General features: G+C 34.4%; 2 protein-coding genes across 2 annotated transcripts; both read right to left on the bottom strand.

Moving 5' to 3' along the window:
- Window positions 1-449: 449 nt before the first annotated feature.
- LOC125074351 (aldo-keto reductase AKR2E4-like) lies at window positions 450-9,567 on the bottom strand. The gene is made up of 9 exons (XM_047685652.1): window positions 9,473-9,567; window positions 5,634-5,735; window positions 4,984-5,054; window positions 3,877-3,976; window positions 2,982-3,092; window positions 2,507-2,677; window positions 1,903-2,100; window positions 1,168-1,276; window positions 450-661 (listed from the first exon to the last, which is right to left on the bottom strand). The coding sequence occupies exons 1-9, from the start codon at window positions 9,515-9,517 to the stop codon at window positions 549-551; spliced, it is 1,020 nt and encodes a 339-aa protein (XP_047541608.1). The 5' UTR covers window positions 9,518-9,567; the 3' UTR covers window positions 450-548.
- A 4,934-nt stretch (window positions 9,568-14,501) lies between these two features.
- Window positions 14,502-23,760, bottom strand: LOC125074185 (aldo-keto reductase AKR2E4-like). Its single transcript, XM_047685431.1, has 7 exons — window positions 23,713-23,760; window positions 21,121-21,204; window positions 20,160-20,342; window positions 17,503-17,619; window positions 16,058-16,225; window positions 15,613-15,816; window positions 14,502-15,014 (listed from the first exon to the last, which is right to left on the bottom strand). Exons 1-7 carry the CDS (start codon window positions 23,719-23,721, stop codon window positions 14,757-14,759), a joined length of 1,023 nt encoding a protein of 340 aa, XP_047541387.1. The 5' UTR covers window positions 23,722-23,760; the 3' UTR covers window positions 14,502-14,756.
- Window positions 23,761-24,090: the final 330 nt, after the last annotated feature.

The raw sequence follows: 24,090 nt of genomic DNA, 5'->3' as shown, positions 1-24,090 counted from the left end.
ACGTGACCTAAAACACGATCCGCCATGGTGTGGCGTCAGATAGGCTAAAACTGACATTTCTATATTTATAGCTGTTAACATTGAGTGAGTATCGATTGTACATACAAGACTTTTGTTTTTGACAATCTGACGTCATCAAAATGACTGACATCGTTTTTGCGGGAATAAAAAAGGTTTAAAATTTAATTTAATTTTATGGCAAGAAAACGTCTATATTTTTTTGTGGCTTTTATTTTGAAGTACTTTTTAAAACATGGTAGAAGATCCTATTCAAGGTCAAAGTTAATTATTTGTCTTTAGGAGTCTTGTGATTGGTAGTCTATACGAGGCGTAATTCAAGAGTGTTGATTGTATATATGTAACTCAAGAACGATCGGTTGATGTAAAATAACGATTCGTTTAAAACAGCAACCAGGTAGAAATAAAGGAAAGATAAATAAAAAATAACAATATGTTAAAAACTTTTTTAATATGAATAAACATGTATTTCTAATTCCTTCGAAATAAAAGGCTTTATTCCAACATGCAAATTTTACGATTATTTAGTTTCAACCTGCATGGAAGGGATTGGGGTCGGGCTTAGATTTTTTCTCGAAGGGGTAGTAAGGATGGTCCTGCCAAAAGCTCGGCCATACCAGTCTGTAGTCCTTATTAAAATTACCTGAAAAAAAACATCGTCAACAACCACAATATACGACATTAAAAACTAAATCGTCTATGGCTTGGCCAAAAATAACACGGTCAAATATACATATATTCGTTTTAAAGCAAGTTTAATTTATGGTCCTTCGAGCCGGATAACAGCAGTGCATACGCTACTCAAACCAATTGATAATAAGTACTATCTACACTTAGGCTGTACGAAGTTTCTACATTTATATTATATATATTTCATAAACCCTTTATTAGGACTTTATGTGAGTCCCTCTGGGTAGGTATTATTTACTCATTAGATGTTACCGTCAAACAGCAATGCTTATAGTATTGCTCTTTGCAGTTTGAAGGATGAGTAAGCCAGTGTAATCACAATCACAAGGCGATGTAAGGAATGGTTAATATTTTTTAAAGCGCAACGTCTAGACCGCCTGTCTTACGATCAGGTGGTCTATTTGCCTTATCCCTAGCTATATCGTTACCCTAAATTAATTGACATAATTGTAGTCTTACTTAGCATGTCCATTTCATCCGGAGATAGTTCAAAATCGAAAACGTCGACATTTTTCTCGATTCTATCCTTGTGTGTCGATTTCGGGATTGGTATAACGCCTCTTTGGGTCTACAACAAATTAATGAAATGTTATTGTTATAGCTAATTTACTCCTTATTACATCAGCTATAGCCAGGGAAAGTCCCGTCAAAATCGTTTCAACCGTTTCAGAGGTTAGCCGAAACAATCAGACAGATGTCCAGATGTGATCCGAGACGAATAACGCTTTAAATATGTTAATCTTGACCGAAGATTGCCCGATCAAACGCAGATAAACACCACTTCATTTCCATTTACAATTAAGAATTGGTAAATCTTAGGTTTTATGGGAAAATCATATGATTTACAGTAACAGTAAGCTTATACAGTAACATATATACGCATACTATGAATGTTTTATATTAAATATTATATTAGATAAGTTTCTTTTTATTATTTTCATGTATTTTTAATGCATATTCTTTAAAAATATTATCTTTCCATGCTCCCTCTCGACATAAAGTTTAATAGTAACGAATTTCATACATCTACATCCGCGACTTTTCGGTAAAAAAGGGATCCAAAGTTATTGCTTCATGTTACGTGTTAATATATCTACTATCTACCTACTTTATAGCGCAACATTTAAAAACTAGAATCATTGTTTATTTTTACGCTCCCAACTTGTATTATAATTTCGTGCTTGGTATACTTACAAGATATCTTAAAACAATTTGTGGTACAGTCTTGCGATACTTCTCGCCCAGAGAATTGAGCAAGGGATCGTGGACCCTCGGAGGGGGAGGAATGGAACTGTTTGAGAATAGAGATCCAAACGGCGAATACGCCATGACTGTTATATCATTATCCTTTGCGAACCTTATAAGTTTGTTTTGAGCAAAATTTAGATTGACCTGGAACAAAAAATAGTAATTTAATATATTAAAATTAATATATATATATATCTTCCATAGGAGTCTGAACTCCGAAGCACGGCTAGGTCGCTCTGGGAAAATCGACACTGGTAATAGTAAATTGACTAGACCATTAGGCTTTGTAAGAGAATTATAAAGTATATAGCCCATTGAATGAATATGGCATAAGAAAAAGTAACGAGTAAAATCCAGATTTAATAATCATACACTTTTCGGCAAAGGCTTGAATTTGGTTAATAAAAAACAAAAGCGCTTGAAAAATATAGAAAAATAGCACTAAACTTTTTGCCTTTGCCTTATATTTAGATAAGCAATTCTAATTTCAAATAAAATTCAACATATTCTGTTGAAACCGTAGTCCACAACTAGTATACAAATAGTTTACCTCAACTTGCAACACAGCTGGTTTTATCTCGGAGTGAGCCAATAATCTTTCAATTTGACTTATATTAAAGTTGCTTATGCCAATTGACTTTGCCAAGCCTTGAAGTTTCGCTTCTTCCATACCCTTCCAAGTGTCCAAGTAGTCAATCACATCAAATTCGTCTGAATTCGGCTGAAAAAAATGTTGGAAATTTATTTTGAATGGCGAAAAAACAAGAAGCATAGAAAAGTCTAAAATCAATTAAAAATAATTATATTCCTTTTTTAAATTTAAATTACTCAAACATATGGAATAACTGTCAGTTTTTTGTCATTTTGATAATTAAAGTAAATGACTGAGATACCAAACGAAAATACTGAACGCTGATTGGTCACAAATTGCGTCATCTTCTGCCATTAACCAATGACCGTTCAGATTCAAGTTAAGCTTGTTAATTTCATCAGAGTTGTAGAACTCGGGGAGATTAATGTCATACCTTAAAAGCAATTGGGAAATGAATCAAAAATAAGTCCACATAAGGCGTATTGAGTTGATCTAGAGATTTCTTCAGTGATGATATGACGTTTCTCTGGTCGTGCATGTCCAACTAGAAAAGAAAGCATAAAATGAGGATCATCTAAAATTTATCGTTCATCAGAATCATTTACAAACTTAACCAGCGTTACAGCTGATCATGAAACACATCACTAAAAGTATGTAAATGATAAATAGAATTATTTTTATGTGAAATATTTATCGTGCTTTGAAGGTAAGAATCCCATGACGCTATCTTATGACGTGTCTCATCTCTGCTCCCTCGTATAGAGTGCGCGCTGCATATGTTATATACTTCGTTGCTATATATTAATAAAACAATAGGAAAATATATATTTATTTTAATAACAATACTCTGTTAATGTTTACTTTAGTCCAAGTTTATTAATTGCTTTTATTTTTGAATGATATAATTCTATGTTTCACAGATGCTTTTACTTTTACGTCTGGGGTGCAAGCCTGTCTGGGTAGGTACCACCCACTCAGCATATATTCGAACGCCAAACAGCAGTACTCAGTATTGTTATGTTCCGGCTATGTAACTGAGCCAGTGTAACTACTGGCACAAGGGATGTTACATCTTAGTTCCCAGTGTTGGTGGCGCATTAGCGGTGTAAGAAATGGTTAATATTTCTTACAGCACCATTGTCTAAGGGCGGTGGCGACCGGTGACTTAACATAGGGCGTCCCAAATGCACGTGAAAAAAAAATGCAGAGCGTCCAGTTACGGAAACATTTTTAACATGAACGATTATTATGATTTTACATGCGCGTTGGTAAGAAAAGATCATAGTCCACGAAATTATGGTGAAATCTAGACAATATATATTACTTACTTTGGTTACGATGAAAATGTTCTCCCTGGGGACATCTGATTTCCGAATCGCCATCCCAATCTGATCCTCATTTCCATAGATAGATGCCGTGTCTATTAACCTAAAATATATATATGTTATGGCTTTTCACGGTCCTATCGGTATAGGTGGTGGAACTTTATACAATCAGCAGTTATTGTAAACTCAAAGAGAAATAATTTGTAGTGCTACATTCAATAAATCTCAAATTCAGGCTTTTTATGCGTTGAACGGCTCAAAACGACTAAGATTTTGGTAAGTTTTTTGCTCTATACTTTTCAAAAATCTTTTATTTATATTTAGAGATGACACGTAATTGAAAATTGTACAAGAGATGTTTCCTATCAAGGAAAATGAATTTAAAATTCAAAATTTTAGAACACTCTGCAAATAAAAATCAGGTCGAACCGATAATTTAGAAATGATAATTAATTATATTGCAGAAGAATCGAATCGGTAAAAGTAACGATAAAATACAAGAGAATGATCATATTGTAGTAAATAATTTAAATCTTTAAATATAGGTACTATCCGTGTATAGATTTATGCGCAAGGCCGCCCCTCCATATCAAATATTAACTTCATTAGTATTGCGTGACCCTCGTGCCTACACGATGCTCATGAAAGCCTCCCACTCTCATTAGAGTGTCATAAGACCATTAATATAATAATGAAGACAGACTTCTCCGTATTTTTTATTTATGTGTCAATATTGCCAGTGCCTTTTATTTCTTCATGTTTTTATTTGTTTGTATCGGTTTACAATTTTCTTATTGACTAAACATCAGCTGATCTTTCGTTGGGGTTGGAGCTCGCCGTTCTTCTCGAATCGACGTGGCCCACACTGACGTAATTTTTATTTTACAATATGTTTCACTATGACTTCACTGCAATCCAGCAGACCCAGCCCCTCGCTGGATCATAGACAGCACTTCTCCGTTTGGACCAATTTTAGTTTGAAGAAAATATTGAAGTCGGTTTTTTTTGTTCAAATTTAAGGTTTTATATATTTATTACGAATGTAGTGATATCGAAAGAGCAATTCTTAAAATCCGGTACGCTAGTCTACCAGGAACAGTCACAACTTACCTATACCCTGCGTTAAGAGCCCAGGTAACTGGAATTTCTATTTCACGAGGTTTCACTTTCTTCTGGCCGTGCTGTAACAAGTTATGTTTTTGTTAAGTATTGAGTAGATTTACATAATAATTGTCAATATTGTAAACTTAAATGGATATAAATCAATATAGCTGTAGCACAAATCAAAATCGAATTCGAATTAAAAAAATCCAACGATTCGGAAACGAAAATACTTTGATCTGAGGAGTACCAAAGAAACTCAGCAATATTTTTTCCGTTCGTATTGTTGTTGTTGTGTTGGTTTTAAGGGTGAGTAAGCCCGTGTAACTACAGGTATAAGGGACATAACATATTAGTACCTAAGAGTGATGGCACATTGGTGATATGAGGAATTATTAATTTATTACAGGCCGAAAGTCTCAGTTGGGCAGTTGTGGACCATTAGGTGGTCCACCTGCTAGTTTTCCTACGGGTAAGACATAAAAAAATTGTATCCAGATGCGGCGCTTTGCGGATCACCTTGTTGATGGTCTCCAGAAGTCTTTTAAAAACTTTTCTGGGGGACATTGCCAGAACAATGCTTGCACCAGAGCGGTTCTTGTACTTAAGACGGAGCTGATCTTATCTTATTAAATATTACTACTGTTGAAGTTACTTACTTCGTCAAACCCTAAGAACGTGCCAAGTCCAATAGCTGGTATAGTGTTGCCATCGTTCAAAAGTATCCTTGGCGCTTTCCCGCCGTCTGTTTGTTGGCATCGCTGCAAAAAAAACTAATTAGAATTCACAACAATGGCTAATTAATTGTGATTTTCCATTCCGCCACGTTTTTCCATCGTATTAATTAGATTTAATTGCGTATTATTTTTCCTAACTGCCTCGTTCATGGAGGTTTTCTGTCAACAAATTTTCAGTAGCATCCCGAAGTTTCTAATTAGTAGCAGAGCTATTCTGAAAGAACACTCGCGGACTATCGTGAAATGTCGTGAAACGACACCCGTAACAAAATAGCGTATCATCGTAAATCACTTGTTGTCATTTCACGAGTGATATACGAAGTGAGTTCTTTCAGATCTCTTTCCGGTCGTGTCGGAATGCCTTCCCATCGGACTATGGAAGTTAAGGCACAGAGAGTGTGTCTAATTCATTTTTATGTGCGAATGTTTCTTTCGTCTCACATAACTCGATAGCAAATTATTATTTCGGCTTATAATCAATTAAATTCCATAAAATAATTTTTCATTAATTTTTTATCGCTATAGAAAATTAATAATTATAAAAACGCGCGCCTTGCGTAGTCGCATGTGATGTTACATTTTACGTTGGTAATAAGCAATATTATTATTAAATCCTCTCGCGAAATGAATTGGTACCAACTGACAGCCAACTCTAGCACGGCGCGCGCTCATTGGTCAAATCAAATAGCGCACGCTTCAACGGTTCCTGCTACATACTTCCGTCTCTTTGACGGAACCTTTTTCACAGATTGCAGGCAAGCGAGAGGCAGGATGTTAGAAATATTCTTTTTTCAAGTTAGGTCTCACTAATTGGGTTCTAACCCAATATTAAAGTTGAATGGTACGTAACGTATTTATTTTTCGTTATTTGTTGTTGTTATAGACATTTGTTAATGTTTAATGTCCTTTTTTTAGTTTTCGTATTTTTACTTATTTATTGTTTATGTTTGCAATGTATGTTTGTCCTGAATAAGCGTTTTCTGATTCTGATTCTGATAGAGTTTAGAGTTGGTACGTAAAAATTAAATTGTTGATCTTCATTATTGCTTAACTTAAAAGTACAATTGATGGGGGAAGCTCCAAAATTTTTTTTTTCAAAATTTGTTAATTTTTTCATTACTGATTATTAATATGCTTTCGTATTTAGCCTTCGATGCCATGCCAGAAAAAGTTCATTAGTTTTCTATTTTGTCTTGGTCTAGGTGTTTGTGGTACCGTCGTCTTCTGATTTTCCATAACACAGTGCTTTAGGTACTTACATTGGGATCAGAGTAATGTATGTGATGTTGTCCAATATTTATTTATTTATATTATTGCGATAATTTGTAGATATCACTGCTTTTCGTGTGATATCGTCTAAGACGGTCACTGAAAATCAGCGTCGTACTTTTGGAGGCCATTGTATGGTCTCCGTGTTTCAACATGAGTCTCTTTTCAAATATATTTTTCTGTAGCAGTGTGTGTCCCAAATAAAGTTATTTCTATTTCATTATTTTTATCCTACCTGACAACCTACAAATATTGATTCCAGGCCTATATTGCTTATTTATTATTGACTAGCGACCCGTCTCGGCTTCGCACGGGTTCATTTAAATTAATTTTGACTAGTGAACACATTTATTTATTATTTATTTTTAGTAGTTGAACACATGTTTTTTAATAAGAACTATAAGTTCTTATTAAAAAACATGCGTTCAAATTCGTTAATTGATATATGTGTATATATTAACAGCCTAATGTATTAATACCTTGAAGCGTTATATATTAAAAAAAATAAACGCACGAGCTCCTGTCACAGAGTTTACTTTTTGGCGCGGATTTTGGGTGGTTCGGACATAAAACTAAGTCATAAAAAATATGCGGTTTTTATTGGTTTTTGTTATTAATTTATAATAAATCATGATATCGTTGATTCTTATTTGTAATAATTGTCATAAAACAAATAGTTATAAGACTGTACTTTTTAAAAATAAACTTTCAGTTGTGACCGCTATGAATGTTTAAATGAACACTACGGAGTTTCCTGCCGGTACTTCTTGTTCAAATTGTTTGTTATCCGAGGTACGAGTATTACCAGTAGTATCACGAGATATATTTTTTTACCAATGTTAAACTTAAATCGTTGTTATTTTTTGAACTATGATAATTTTTCCAGCAAATAATATTTGTATGTAATAAAAGTTAAATATTTACATATATATTATAGGTACTAAAAAACAAATCCTACGTATGTTAACCAAACGCTTAAAATAGAATTGCTACTTGTTTATCGTACTTACAAACGGAGGTCACAAATTGTGAGAAAACTATTCCACTGCCGTGTGACAAAGCTATTATACCAATGGTAGCATTTACATTCCGAACCGGTTCTAGCTTTATCATAGCACGGAATAAAACAAAGTTACCGCTGCCTGTCTGTCCCTGTGTATGTTTAGATCTTTAAAATTACGCAACGGATTTGATGCGTTTTTTTTTTAAATAGATAAAGTGATTCAAGAGAAAGATTTATATGTATAATACATGTACGATATAGTAGAGAAACACTGATAATTTTAGAGGTTTCTAATGTGATGTCGTAAATAAACACATCTTTTTGCGCTTACATTGCATACGCTGGCTGAACCCTACAATATAGATCAAAATAAGGTACTATAGAATTTTACACCTTCAATATATCTACGAATAAGTCAGAAGTAGTATATGTCTATCTCTTAGGAATAACACACAATAATATATTTTTATTTTTACTTTTTGCGAGAAATAATGGCTTATTTTCGAAGCGATTTTAAGTAATAAAGCATTAATCCTTATCCAATTAAGCACCATAAATACATACACATAAATACATTGTGTGTGGACAAACATACATTGTGTATTTATGGCCCTTTGCAACATGTAATTTAAATGAATATTTTCAAAGATATAAAAGATTTAAAAAGCAGGGACATAGCGATTTGTATTGTCTAATGACTGAAAAACTGTGAACGTTATACAACGTAATAAAGACATACTGTAGAAGCCGGGGCTGGTCGCTAGTATTTAATATAATCCTGTTAAATTACGAAGCGCTTATAAAAATTCGAATGAAATATTTGGGCTTGGCTTAGTAAAATAATCCACCTTCGATAATTTTCTGTTATAGGTTGCTTAGCTAAGCTAAGCTTATACATAGAGATACGCTACGTTTCCGAAATATATTTAAAATTGATTTCATGTTTACAATCCTTAGAGCTATTCGGTAAGAAACTCGATATTCGTAAGTGAAATATCAATTCGATGTACGACATATATTTACTATAGAGGTTGTAACATTTAAAATACGTAGTAACACTTAGGAATTTAGCATGTACGGGCCCTTAGTCGAGTCACATTACGGAGGCCTTTAAACCTTTTCCACCTTCCAACAAATATATTTTATTATTATTATTAATTAGATTTTATTATTATCATGAATGTATATCTAATGAAGATACTATTTGGTTTCAACACATTTATTAAAAATGATCATTTAAATTTCCCAACTTTTTTTTATTCTCCTTGCCTTAGCGTAAGCCCTAGGTATTTGCGTATACAGCCTAACTCTTTTTTATTCTCCTTGCCTTAGCCCTAGGCAGTTGCGTATACAGCCTAACGGATAACTCGGCCCTCGATACACGCTAAATAGCGGTTCAAATATTTTTCTATATTTAACAGTTGAGTAACAAAATAGTCTGTCACAACTGTGAGTATATCTTTATATTAAATAAAAGAGTTACACTTACGCCATTAATGATAAAACTTGCCAAAATTACAGAGAAATAAAACATTATTACACTCTACAACTCAACTTCACCGGTTATAAGATACGATAATGCTTAGCAATAACTTGGTTAGTAACGATTTCAACATTAATAATGTTGCCAGTTTATATATTTTTACCCTAAATAAAAAAAGACTAATTATAAAAAGTGATCTAGATGTAATCTCCTTGTACTTACATTCAGGTATTTTAACATTGCCTTGTTTTTTTTTTTTTTAAATAACACGAGCCGTCTTCCTTGTGCCTGTAATTACACTCATTCGCCCTTCAAACTGGAACAAAACAAGTACTACAATAACCAAATCAAGTAAACACCTTCTCGACAAGTATCTATATTTTGTTTTATTATTTTCTTAATAAATATGTCTTTAAAAATAACCAAGAATGAATACTTATTTACCATTATTAAGGAAAATGTTTCGTATGTAGCAACACCTAATCTAAACCGCAGTTATATATCAATTGTGTTTAGAAATAGACAGCGTAATTCAGGACAGCTTCAAGATGAATCATTTTTATTTTGCATACATATCAACGTAAGATTTACTGAACTATTTCTTATATGGCGCGTGAGGACGTGAAGATCTAGCTGGATATGACGAGATCTGTCCGTTAGTAGTTATGATATCGATACTCTGAAGGAAATTAGGGGCATGGTTCTGAAGAAGTCTGAAGGGGCTGATCCTGTTTAACAGACAGTCGTCAACACGGTCCTCCTTAGGTATGGAACGATTACAATATCTGACTAAAAATCCCGCTGTCATCCTTTTACCAGTTCCTCTCAGGTCAGGTACTTCCGTACTAGCAGTAGTATTTAATCCGATTATGAATAAGGATGTGTAATTCTTCTATAATAAAATCAAACTAAAATATTCTTTAATCAAGTAGGCTCATAAAATCACTTTTGAATCGTCATGTTAGAGAATTAAATGAAATTTAAAGTTATAGGATTTTGAGTTTCAGTTTATCTATATATTTTAATATATAAAAGCGAAATACCACTTACTGGTTAATCACGAAATCACAGAAATTATAACACCTACAAATTTGAAATTTGGTAGGTAGGTACCTTATAGGGTGTAAACAACTTACGAAACTCCATAATTGGGTAAAACGGGAGTTGGCAGTTTGTATGAAAGTCCTGTGTTTTTTAAAGTCAGAGACTACGGATAAACTTAAATCGATACTACTTATTAAATTATCTCTATTGCAATTTGTAAATAATCTAATATTCGTATCTGAAACCATCCGAAACACTCGGAAAATCCGACATAATTTTATGTCCGCAACCGTATGTGAATTCGGTAATATATTATTCACATATCCGGATCCGAATATTAGATATCCTTAACATTTATATTATTCAGTATTTTATCTTACCGTCCATTACATGTTTACATAACTTAGGCCAGTTTTTGTTTCTATTTGACGTATTAATCAGACAACCTTGATAATCTCCATTGTTCTTAAGATTATATTTAATATACACTTAGGTATTAATTAATAAAACTTTAAGATATATGTAACCAGGGCCGGAACGTAAGTTTAGATATATCTGAACGTAGACTTTAATTAAATTAATTGAATGGGTTTGATTAATTTCAGGACTCGCAGGGCAAACGATACGATCTGTTTAATTTAATAAAGTTATAGATTTCGCATTATCGTCTTTTTTTGACTTTGACTGATTTAGCTGGGGCTCCCTTGAATCCACGGGGCCCTGGGCTGAAGCCCAAAAAGCCATATGGTAGATCCGGGCTTGTATGTTACAATATTTTCGATTGAGTTCAATTTAAAAAAAAAATCACACGTTGACCTTTACGCGTCGGACATTGGATTCTAAGAAATACTTTTGACAGCCTTTAAGTAACGAATGTAGACTATCATATGACATATATTTTTGTACTACATATTTTTAAAATCATATTATAGACGAAGAGGCTTAGATAAATATATATTTAAGACATGAAGTGATGGTGGTGTTGAGCTCGTTAAAACATTTTTTAAGCCTAGGATGAGTCTCAGAATATCTTAGGAGTATTTTGTGATTTATCTAAGGTCTTTGATTGTGTGCAACACTAAACTACTGCGAGTTTCTTGCTGTTTCTTCTCGCTGGAGGCTGCTTTCCGAAACGGTGGTAGTATTTAAATATCGACGATTCAAAAACGCTTCATTGTGAAGTTTACTTGTATCAATTTGATTTGATTAGACTCAACGGGCCTGTGTAAATGGTAAGAAATTTCTCGGTACTCCAGTTACTGTGGGGTTCCCTCAAGGATCAATTCTTGGTCTATTTCTCTTTCTCATTTTTTATAGGCGTATTGAATAGGGGTTTGTCTTCCATCTCACCTGATGGAAAGTGTAGATGAAGACGAAGTTGGTACACGCCCATCCAAAAGAAACCTGTTCATACTTAAAAGCTCCAGAGTTCAAATCATCAGGAAAAATAGACCCAGGCAGGTCGTTCCAAATTTTGGGGACTCTTACCAAAAACAAGTTGTCAAACCGTTTAGTTCGAATTTTGGGTATGTCAACAACGTATGAATGAAACTTTTGCCTGCGCCTAGTAGTCCGATAAAGGAATGGAGATGACTCAATCATTTCGAAAAGAGCCTTCGAGCACTGTCCGAAGTGTATCCTATAAAAAACCGATAAGCTGGCAACTCGACGACGATGCTCAAGGGTGTGTAGTCTGCTATATGAGAGCTTTTCGTTGTTAATTAATCATTTAGATACAATGACTTGCCATATCTTTTAGGTAACAATCACGAGATAGTACTGCTTGCTGATGATAATTACCTAATTTTTCAAATAAAAATACGTCTTTCAATATATGAAGATGTAAACAATGCTCTCTCTGAAATAGCAAGTTGGTTTAGTGTTAATAATTTTCTGTTAAATAGTAGAAAGACACAATGTATTAAATTCACTACTAATATAAGAGTATACATATATATTCGTAAATATAATCATATTTCGGAATATCGATATTTTGTTTTGGCCGTAATTCACAACTTTGTCATGTAAAAATCTGTTGATAGATGTAGGTCCCTTGAAGAAAAATTTGAATTTCTGTTTAATCATAGAAATATTGTAAGACCTTTTTTATATTTGGTGGTAGGGATTTGGGGAAGCCCTTCTGGGTAGGTACTATCCACTCGTCATATATTGTACCACCAAACAGCAGTACTCAGTACTATTGTGTTCCGGTTGGGTTTCCGGCTGAGTGTGATGGAACCAGTATATCTACAGGCGCAAGGGACATAACATCTTAGTTCCCAAGGTTGGTGGCGCATTGGCGATGTAAGGAATGCTTAATATTACTTACAGCGTCTTATCTATGGGCGATGGTGACCACTTACCATCACGTGGCCCATATGCTCGTCCGCGTAACTGTATGATAAAAAAAATAATCTGTAAGTACTATTATTATTAAATAGTAAATTTGTAACGTTAAGATTGTGCTATTTTTTTCGTGACGACTTAAATATTTACATAAACATGTGTTAGAGAAATATCTTAAAATATCGATGTTAGTGTTGCTTATCGAAAATTAAAAATTACGAATTACGTGTCTACTTATAGAAATTTAAAATTAACATAATTAATATATATATATATATATATATATATATATATATATATATATATATATATATATATATATATATTAATTATGCCCAAAGAAAATAATGACCATTGAAAAAAAATAACAATATTCAATTATAAACAGGGTGATTCGACTCAAGAAACATTAAAGAGAACTTTGAATTCGTCATTATCCTTTTCTCAAAATTCATTCAATGACTAAAGATAGTCCAAAACTATCGATACTATCAATAGTATCGCCATTGCCAATAATATTGCTTACAGAGAGCTATCGGTAATATCGATAGTATTGATCGAAACGATACCATCGATATCGTGAATAGTTGACCTCGAAGCTCAACTATCGATAGTCAAACTACCGATAGTTCTTCAACACAGACCCAAATATCTTAAAATATTTAAGATATTTTTATATCGAATACGAAGAGAAGAAAAATCGGAAACGAATGAAGTCCACCACCCCACAATCAATACCTTGTTCTCATCATCCTGTAACTTGTATCATGTACCTTGATCGCGTCGTATCAAATGTTTTTTTACAGAATTAATATTAAAGAAGCATTGCAGCACATACTGGGGTTAAAATAATAACAAAAATTTTTTTTTTATTATTTTAACCCCAGAAGATTGACGGTGCAAACAGGACGAATTGTATAAAAGGCGAAGCGTAGACAGCGCGGACACTCTCCCCCACCGACTACGTTCTGAGCAGAGGTGCGATCTCATAGGAGACACCCTCAGGACGAACGTCACTCTCGAGCCCAAAAGGTTCACTTTAAGCCAGAGTTTTAACACTCGCCCCAACGTTTAGTGACGCTGTAAAGGCCAGTAGGACTAACAGCACTACTTAAAACATAATACAAAAAAAAAGCGCGGCCACTCTTCGTCGGAATCTCATGCGGAGCGGACGTCTCTTTATTCGTACTTTCCGTTAGAATAATTATTGTTTGCTTAAAGTAATTAGACTACTAAATCATTATTTATTGTAAACGTTGGTAAATAATATTTATTTTTTTAAAAACTCAACCCGCTTCTAATTGCTAATAGAATTATAATAGGCTTTTTGAATAATATATATTAAACAAAAAGCCTTAGTAGTGCACAATATAGCTGAGTTATTAGCAAATCCCATGAAATACGTAAATCTAAGCTTAGAGCGATATATCCTCCAGACTTTTGGTTAAAGGACCATCACATATATAAAACACATATGATTAAAGCATTATTTATTACATAAATAAGAAAATGACGTGATTCATTCCAAACAGATTTTATATATTTTTTTAAATATATTTTATTTTCAAATATATACATATCTCATTTTATTATTATTTGGTATTAGTATATTAATAGTATTATTATTTATTAGCAGTCATTGTTTTTAAGTACGTGTATATATCTCGAATCTTCATGGTGGACTTTGTCTCCAGTAGTGATAGATTATTTGCACTAATTTTAAAATAGTTCTAAATTCAAACACCTTGATCGGCAATTACAGCATAGAGCGTTCTTCAGCCTAGGGGTCCGATAATTTGCAGAAGATGGCAGGACTTGACTGGATGAGGTACCAATCCACCAATGGTGTATGACTGACTGATGTTAATGGCAAAATAATATAATCGTTAAATCTTCAAAGTTAATCAATATCAAGATTTGCGCCATTCTTCCATTTCCTCAAACTGAGCGGTATTTCAGTTATATCAACGTCGACCTTATCGAAAGGATAATTGTTAAAGTTCTGCCAGAAAACAGGACGAACGGTGCGATAATTGTTGTCGAATTTTTGTAACGTGGCAACATCAGCATCATCGATCTGGAAGTCGAAAATTGAAGCGTTTTCCACGACCCTGGTCTTGGTGAGGGTCTTTGGTATGCTGCATATGCCGCGTTGGTACTGAAATAGAACATTGATTTTTATTTTGATGTAGTTTTAATGGTAGGGCCTTTGTGCAAGCCCGTCTGGGTAGGTGCCACCCACTGATCAGATATTCTACCGCCAAACAGCGGTACTTAGTAGTTCCGGTTTGAAGGGCGAGTGAGCCAGTGTAACTACAGGCACGAGGGACATAACATCTTAGTTCCCAAGGTTGGTGGCGCATTGGCAATGTAAGGAATAGTTAATATTTCTTAGAGCGCCATTGTCATTGGGTGGTGGTGACCACATAGCATCAAAAGATCTATTTGCTCGTCCGCCTACCGAAATATAAAAAAATAGTCGCAGCAATACTTAGTATTGTTGTGTTCAGGTTTGGAGGCTGAAGAGTTTAACTTCAGGCACATATATAACATCTAAGTTCTTACGATTGGTGGTGCATTGGCTATACAGGGAAGGGGGGGGGGTGTTAGATGGTTGAAATATCTTACAGAAACAATATCAGGTGACCCATTTGACTGCCTAGCTATTTTCCGTTGCCGTTAAACGCTTGTTTAACTAACTTGTCTTGTGTGCGGCTATTTGTTTTAAAATACTTTAACACCATTAAGATACTTACAAGATATCTCAAAGCGACCTGTTGCACGGTTTTTCCATATTTCTTTGCAATGTCTAGCATGATAGGGTCGTCGTGTCTGATCGCTGGGCAGGTGGTGTCCAATCTGCTTGGTACCATCCTACCAAATGGCGTGTAGGCTACCACCAATATGTTGTTCTTCTGGCAGTAATCGACCAGTTCCTTCTGACCGAGGTTAAGGTTTATCTGAAATGGAAAGCAATGGATCTTCTTTTAACTTGAGATTTGAAAACTTTTCAACAGGCTGCTCTTCTGTAAGATGAGTACAAATATTGCACAGTTACTGTGCGGTGCTTTAAAGGGTTTCGAGATCTGACCCGTCATCAGGCACCATCTTGACCAATTAGACATCAAATATCAAGGTACCGTGAAAATAATTATTATCGTGGGAAAATAGAACTGATCGACGATCTAAGGGGGTTTTTACCTCAACTTGATTGACCACTGGAACTACTTGACAGTTAGCCAGAAGACGTGTCAATTGCTCCACATTGAAGTTTGAAACACCAATCGCTTTGACTAAGCCTTGCTTTAACACCGATTCGAAACCACTCCACGTGTCCAGGTAGTCGATTTTTTCATCTACACCTTCCACCTAAAAAAACAATTTTCTTGAGTTTAATAATTTATGACGATAATGTCGTTCAGGCCGATTTCGGAAATGGCGGCCATTCTCAATGGAGACCAGCTTGTTTGCTACCACAGGTACTCTCTAGTCTTTAACTCTTATTATCTTATGGGACCGTAACGACTCCTAATCCGACTCGACCGGAAAGAGTTCAGGCGCAGGATCGGCTTTACGTCTTTTCCGAGACACAAATCACATACATCCAAAACCAATAACTTTTCTGAACCAATCTGTGGTTCGAACTTTCAAAGCCACTGGACTAACGATAGATACTACCAATTTTTAATGATCTTTGTTGATGTAAGTCTGAAAAAGATTTTAAAGCTGAATAACCTTTTAAATGCGAAAGTGTATCTTGTTACTCTTTTACATCTTAACTTCTCGAATGATCGACACGAAATTTGCAAAACACAGTACAGAAAGGGTATGTCCCTTACTGCTTTGCAAATTTCGTATCATCTCCCCCCTGCATACAAAAATATGGTGTACATAATAGGCTATTTGATTGGTTTTAAAATCCATTTTATATTATTTAGTAGAGGTTAAGGAACCCAGTAAAAGTTGTTTATTTTAATCCTAGTACATATTTGCTGAAAAATTTCAAATTAAAAATTCAATGTTTAAATAGCGCGCAAAAACGCTACTTCGACAATATGGCGCTGCAATGGGGTTGGTGACGTCACTCGTCTGTATTGTAATCTGCGGCACATGGTAGGCAAACTAGGTTATCAAGCAAGTGACGTCATCCTAAACCCGACAAATCAGGAGCGTTTTGTCTCACGTGACAAACGTTTAAAGATATGCATTTTTATTTATGGATTTTTGAATAAAATAATTATTATTTTAAACTTTCGTTAATAAATATCCATTTTTAAACTAATAATATATACTGATTACAATAATTGACATTTCATTTTTCGCATTGTCAAATAGCCTACTATTGTAATGTTCTCGTGACTGGTTTAGGTTCCAGCCAAGGTGTCGACCATTCAGCAGACAATAATACAACTGTGTAAAATATATCACAGTGCATAGACGTGTTACGCAATAACGAACGCAATCTGTGGTCTCACTCTTACAGTTCAATTCGATAGCAATCTAGAAGGGACCGAACATGAATGAGGCGAAGGTTTAACTACTCTATGCCAACTTTAGCTCCAAGCAGCTACAATTTTGTGCGTGCTAACCCTAGGCGTTTATAATATGTATCTATTTAGGTGGAAATTAGTGGAAAATATACTAACAGATACGGATAGCGGCCAATGCATCAGCACCAAGTCCAGGTAGTTCAGACCCATTCGTCTTAAAGATGCTTTCACGGATTTCTCAACATCCTCAGGACGATGATCGCTGTTCCAAACCTGTAAAAAATGTTCTACATAAAAGGGTTTTTTTTTATTATATTTTCATATTTATATTAGTATATCTACAGATAAGTTCTTCATGGATATTGAAGGATTAAAATTTTAGGTCTTTAAAAAGTCTAGAGAAAAGTCCACGATAGCATGTGTCCATCTTGTAAGCAAACATCGTATTACTGTTTTTATTGAATTCAGATTAGTAAGTCCTTTACGCATAAACAGCAAATTAAATACCGGTTTCTATATCAGAAATGATTAATAGGATTTAAAGATAAGCTTTCATCTTTAAACTTCTTAGGAGATGAATTTTGAAAAAGGAATTATTTTGTAGAATTTAGGCGTTGCCTTGTATATCATTCAGACATTTGAAAATTTTCTTAAAGTAAATAAATTGCACCCATGCCAAACCGGGGCGAATTACTAGTGAACGTAGGATCACGTAGCAGAACAGACACATGCATCTTACTTAAAATTAAGCACATCAAAATTCATTGTTGACTTGCCTCGATTTGAACCCACAATATTCGGTTAAGTTTTATGTGTATAACTGTTTATACGTCTCGGTTCTACAGTAAAGTCATAGTAAATACACCTATTATCATATATCTATACATATAATAAAATTGGCGTGTCTGTTTGTAATATTAAAATAACCCATTTTTACTAAATGCATTTGTATGTATATACACGGTACATATATCAAAATAACATTTATTACAATTTCTGTCGGTCTGTCTGTTTGTTTGTTCCGGCTAATATCTGGAACGGCTGAACCGATTTCGACGGGACTTTCACTGGCAGATAGCGGATGTAATAAGGAGTAACTTATTACTTTTATTTTAGAATTATATATAGAATAAAAATAAAATCACGCTACAATATCCAAATAACTTAAATTCAAACAACGCGCACGAAGTCGCGGGCACAGCTAGTACGTATATATAAATACAGAAGGGATGATTAGTAACAATTACTGCCCCATAGAGTAATCATTAAACATTTTACATAATCATTACACAGTGCAGTAATTGTGTGCTAATTTAAAAGTAATTACAGGAAAACGCTCGTTACATGACAATTTACACGTCTGTCTGACTTCGGATTTGAAATTACAACTTCATTACAATTCAGTGTATAAAATTAAAACTTTAAACGTCGCTATTTTGAAGAATCATTCGCTACCTGTTCCAGCTTCGCGCGTGTAGATAGAGGGTCTACAAAAAACGTTTATTTCATGTAAGCCTGTTTACTCGCCAATTTTTTTCTTTTCTTTAGTTCAGTTAAAATACTGAAGCCTGGATGTTGAGAATCCACTTAAAGGCTTAAAGTACGCGCGTGCTAAGGGTGCCTCCTGTGAGGGCGGAACTCGGCTTAGGACGCCGTCGTTGTTGGGAGGGAAGAATGACGTGTGCATTCATCATCGTACGCCTAGGCATCGACGAGTCGATAAATAAAAGGGACCTCGACCCCGACTGTGGGGTCAGTGTGTGTTATCTGTGTCTCCTAATATATTTATGTTGTCGGGAGTGTGTATGCCGACGGGGTCGTGTAGGACGTGCTTAGGACGCCTACAGATCGGATAGGGGTATTCCGCAACGTGACGCTTAATCCCTTACCTCTTTCTATATCTGTTTGTTTCCTCTACCCTAAGGTTGCCTGGAAAAGATCGCTGTTTAGCGATAAGACCGCCTCATGTGCCTCTTTACTGGTGTACAATAAAGAGTATTTTGATTTGAATTTTAATACTACATATATCTACGTGACCCTGGAATGTAGCAGTGTCTCGCAAAAGTTTACGTGATGCGAAAACACTTTGTACGCTCCCGATCCGAGAGTGAGCACTCTTGTCCCGCTTAGTCGGGCCAGTATGTATATAGTCGTTTATTCAACGTGCCTCTCAATGTGTCCTGTAAGGTTAAGGTTACTTTTCATCGATCTCGGAAGTATGTACACAACACTTATCGCCCCAACCTCCTCGGGCGACATTTCTATAAACACTGACTAGTGATCTACAAAATGTTCCTAGGTATTTGTCTCGGGTATATTCCAAGTTGTTATGGGGATGTCCCGCAACGTGTTGCTCCAATTGGTTCCTCGTGTAACCGGCTTAAAGCTCCAAGTAAACATTTTTTTATATCTTCAACAATCATCTTCATATATCAGTAAAAGTCGTATTTGTATATTATACACAATCTAAATTTGCCGTTCGGAATTTTGCCTACTTGTAAATAGTCATATTGTCTTTTAAGCGCAGCTAATTTATGATTAAATTATCATAATTTGCATGTATGTATTAAATAAATATTCTGTCTGCAAGTCAAAAAGACAAATTTATGATTTAAGTCAAGAAATAGTTTAAATTGAAGCATCAATAGGGCAATAGTCGCAGATACATTGGACAACAGTCTTCCCTACTTCTAACACAAGATTTAAGCTTAATTAAATAAGAAAAAGTGGGAGGGGGGGGGGGTGAGTAGGAATATAAGTAATTCCTTCCAAGGTGGTATTAATAAATTCTTTTAAAAAAAAATTAAACTAACCTTAGTAGTGATAAACAAATCTTCCCTCTTAACAACACCTTCCTCTATTTTCTGCCTCACGACGTTACCAACCTCCGGTTCTACTCTGTAGAGATGGGCAGTGTCGATGTGTCGATAGCCGACATCGATTGCATAGGACAATGCATCGACAAGTTTTGGCGCATCTTCCACTATGAATTCTCCCTGGAATTTATGAATAAATAAATAACTCTGATATTGTCCACAATAAAGAAACTTTACACGTATCGATGAACAAATCCATATTCAGAAAATACGTTGACCTGAGCTGAACCGGCAAGAAAAACTCAGCGATTTTAGTTTGTAAATTTGTAATCGTTTACATTGATTCAATATCACGTAGAATTAACCATTAAATTTTATAGAAATAGTGTTCAATGTCCTTTGCGCTGCCTTTGTCAAGTTACGACATTGCCTTTTTTAAAGAGAAAAATTTTTTAAATATTTTATTAGGCGTTATGCAACGCCAAATATTTTCATAATTTTTTTTAGTTATAATTTGTCTCGTCTTGTCCTCGTATTATTATGGTTTCGGCCTTGATCGATTAAAGATAAAATAGCAAAGTCTAGTATTAAATTAACCAATAAAGCTTATTATATCATTTTTACATATATGGTATAGTTTTTCGACTTATGCAGGACACATAACTACATAGGTGAGCTGGACTTGGAGTTTTCGAATAAAGAGGGGTTCCGTATACGAACAGCCACTACAGGGTGATTGAAGAATGCGTGGCATACCCATTAATTTTACCCTTCATCATCTCCAAGATATATCGAATAAGATTTTCCCACGAAAAAAAAGAACAATGGAATCGAAACGAATCGAAACAAAGATAACTTATTATAGATGCGTTCTATTTTAGTTTAAATGGTAGCGTGCAACTTTACAAGGTCTAGACAAGGTTTATAAGTAGGGGGGGATTAGTATTAAAGTACTCACCTTTTCATTTAATCCGAGCCAAGTTCCATAACCCAACGCTGGAATTTCCAGACCATTGTTGAGTTTAAAGTTTGGAATTACGACCTGGAATAAAAAAAAACAAGCAATAGGTTATGTTATACAAGATGTCCTTGACGGTTTCCCCCCCTTTTGGGTTATATGTGATCGTTTTATAGTTTCCTGAGTTTTTCAAAATCATGATAACATTTATTCATGTCGATTCATAATCACCATATTAGTGTTTAATTAAATTTCAAGCTACTACCGGTTCAAAATGTAGATTCTACCTTAAAAGACCGACAAAAAACTCAGTAGCTGATCTTTTCTGTCTTTACACCTTTAATACAATTACATTTATTATTTACTGAGAATGAGGATACCTTTGAAGTTTTAAGTCTAAAGTATATACTAATATCAGCCAAATTAGATAACGCAACGAAATAATTATACCATTTCTTGTATACAAACTCTGTATCAATGATAAGGCTTTGTTTCAAACGTGATCATCAACAATCAACGACACAATATCACAAGCACCTTTAACGTGGAAAGAACACTCAAACGTCATTTATATATACGAGAAATAAAAATGAATCCAAAATTGATCCTTGTGAAACACAACGGGTAGGCTATTATTTAGTATATACAGGGTTATTGGTAATTCGACGCATTCCCGTTAGGAGGTAATGGGGGTGATTATTTGCGATATTTTTGACAGGCATATCATGATGCAAAAGTGAAGCATTTTTGAGTTATCACGTTTTTTATTTTTTTTTCAAAATAAGTCAAAAATTCAACTTCAAAAACGTATGCATATAGTACCTGTATAGTAGTAGGTATAATAACAGAAAAAACTAATAGCTTTAAAATACAATGAGCTACTCTCTTTAAGTATAACGATCTTTTTGCAAAAATAAAAATTATAATAATAAAAAAAAAATTATCGGTTTCGATTACAGTTACGGATACATTTTTATTTCGGATATCCGATAGTTCCGGTTACGGTTACGGAGCTCCATAACATCCCTGATCTCTATAAACATAATCTTCCGTCTGTGTGTGTGTTTTGTATATTTGAGTGGGTAAATGAAGGGATTAATGGGATTAAGGGTTACCCCTGCCGAGCCGAGCCGAGGTGGCCCAGTGGCTAGAACGCGTGCATCTTAACCGATGATTTCGGCATCATCACTGAAATTTCATGTGCTTAATTTGTGTTTATAATTCATCTCGTGCTCGGCGGTGAAGGAAAACATCGTGAGGAAACCTGCATGTGTCTAATTTCAACGAAATTCTGCCACATGTGTATTCCGCCAACCCGCATTGGAGCAGCGTGGTGGAATATGCTCCAAACCTTCTCCTCAAAGGGAGAGGAGGCCTTTATCCCAGCAGTGGGACATTTACGGGCCGCTAATGCTAAATGAAGGGATTTGGATCGGACCCGGTAGGCGCTGTAATAAGTAAATACAATTCTCAATTTACCCGGACTAAGTTACCCGGACAGTCACCTGGTATATATGAATACGTGATAATAAAATATTAATATGTAAACACTTAGGTAAATACGACGACGTATGAAATTTGGCACGGTTATGTTTAAGCGGAGAAGCGTGCAAAACAAGCTAATATTTTTACAAAAAATTCATTAAAATACATTATAGTAAAACAAAAGACTTTACACACACATATACATATATACTTATTTAATATAAAACATTCATAGTTTACATTCAGACTGCCAATGTCAACACACTTAATGACAAAGTTTAAACTCAAAGATGTTTTTCTTTTACATTTGAATGTTTTTATTATAATAACCACAGGTAATTAAATACCTGAGCCTCATTTTTCGTATCTTTCGACGAATCTTATACTATTATCAGACAATCGAATTTCAACCAATGAGCGTAGAGTATTGAAATAAATCTGACCAATGCCTATTTATTACCGAGCCTACCGTCAACGGTTTTCAATTATTTCATTACATTCAATTAAAAGACATTTTTTTACATTTAAAGAACAATTCGATTTAAAATTTTGTATTTGAACAGGCCTTTATAGCTTCCAGCCACTGGAAGGCCGCAGATCTCCAATTCCTGTTTTTAAACCGCAGGTCAGGTTGATTGAGTTACTGATAGCCGGTGGGCCGAGTTATATAATAACATTATATACTGAAATATTCTCCGAAACGTGCAGCCTCTTCTGGTTTTATGTATATTGTTTTAGAAGATTTTTACTGTTAGGTATTACAACAACGTATTATGTATTAGATTTTTATTTTTAGCGAAAATCTTTATTTCTAATAGTTGAACTATTTAACAAGCCTCTAAACTATATAATTCGAAAATATATAATTTCCTTGACAGAAGTCTGTTCAAATAAATGATATCAACCTGTTTCAACTTTGTTTTGACATCAAGACATACCTACGTGATTAAACGTATCATGTCGCCGATATTAAAATAACCTATAAATAATTTTAAATATAACAATATTACGATTTGCATTGATGGATATATTGATGATAATATGGTTTTAAATTGTTATGATCTTGATGATAAATTGGTCCACGAAAAGTTTAAAATAAACACTAACCTTTGACATGATTGGCACGTCGATTGCGCTTGCGTGCTGTCTGATAACTGAAATATTGAATAAGACAGTGATACCAGCTTAAAAATTCAAATTTCCCGTCGCATGATACGTACCCACTTTTTGTTAATTAATTCGCTATTATCAATTTTTTTTTCATTGAAAAGATTGAATAAATAAAAAATGTTAGTATTTTTAAATTATTCTTTTAAATAGAACTCACTTATATCAATAGAATTAGTTGTGAATTTTGTCGATAGTCACACGAAATCAAATCAAAATATACTTTATAAATGTACACTCTTAAAAGCACTTTTGAATCTTCATTTTAAATAATTATAGAAAATATAAACCTACCACCGTTTCGGATCTTAGATAATA

Source organism: Vanessa atalanta, chromosome 27, assembly GCF_905147765.1.
Source record: "Vanessa atalanta chromosome 27, ilVanAtal1.2, whole genome shotgun sequence".
In the NCBI taxonomy this organism is placed as follows: Eukaryota; Metazoa; Arthropoda; class Insecta; order Lepidoptera; family Nymphalidae; genus Vanessa; species Vanessa atalanta.
Note: the sequence above shows the minus strand (reverse complement) of the source record. Positions and strands in the feature narration are given on the sequence as shown.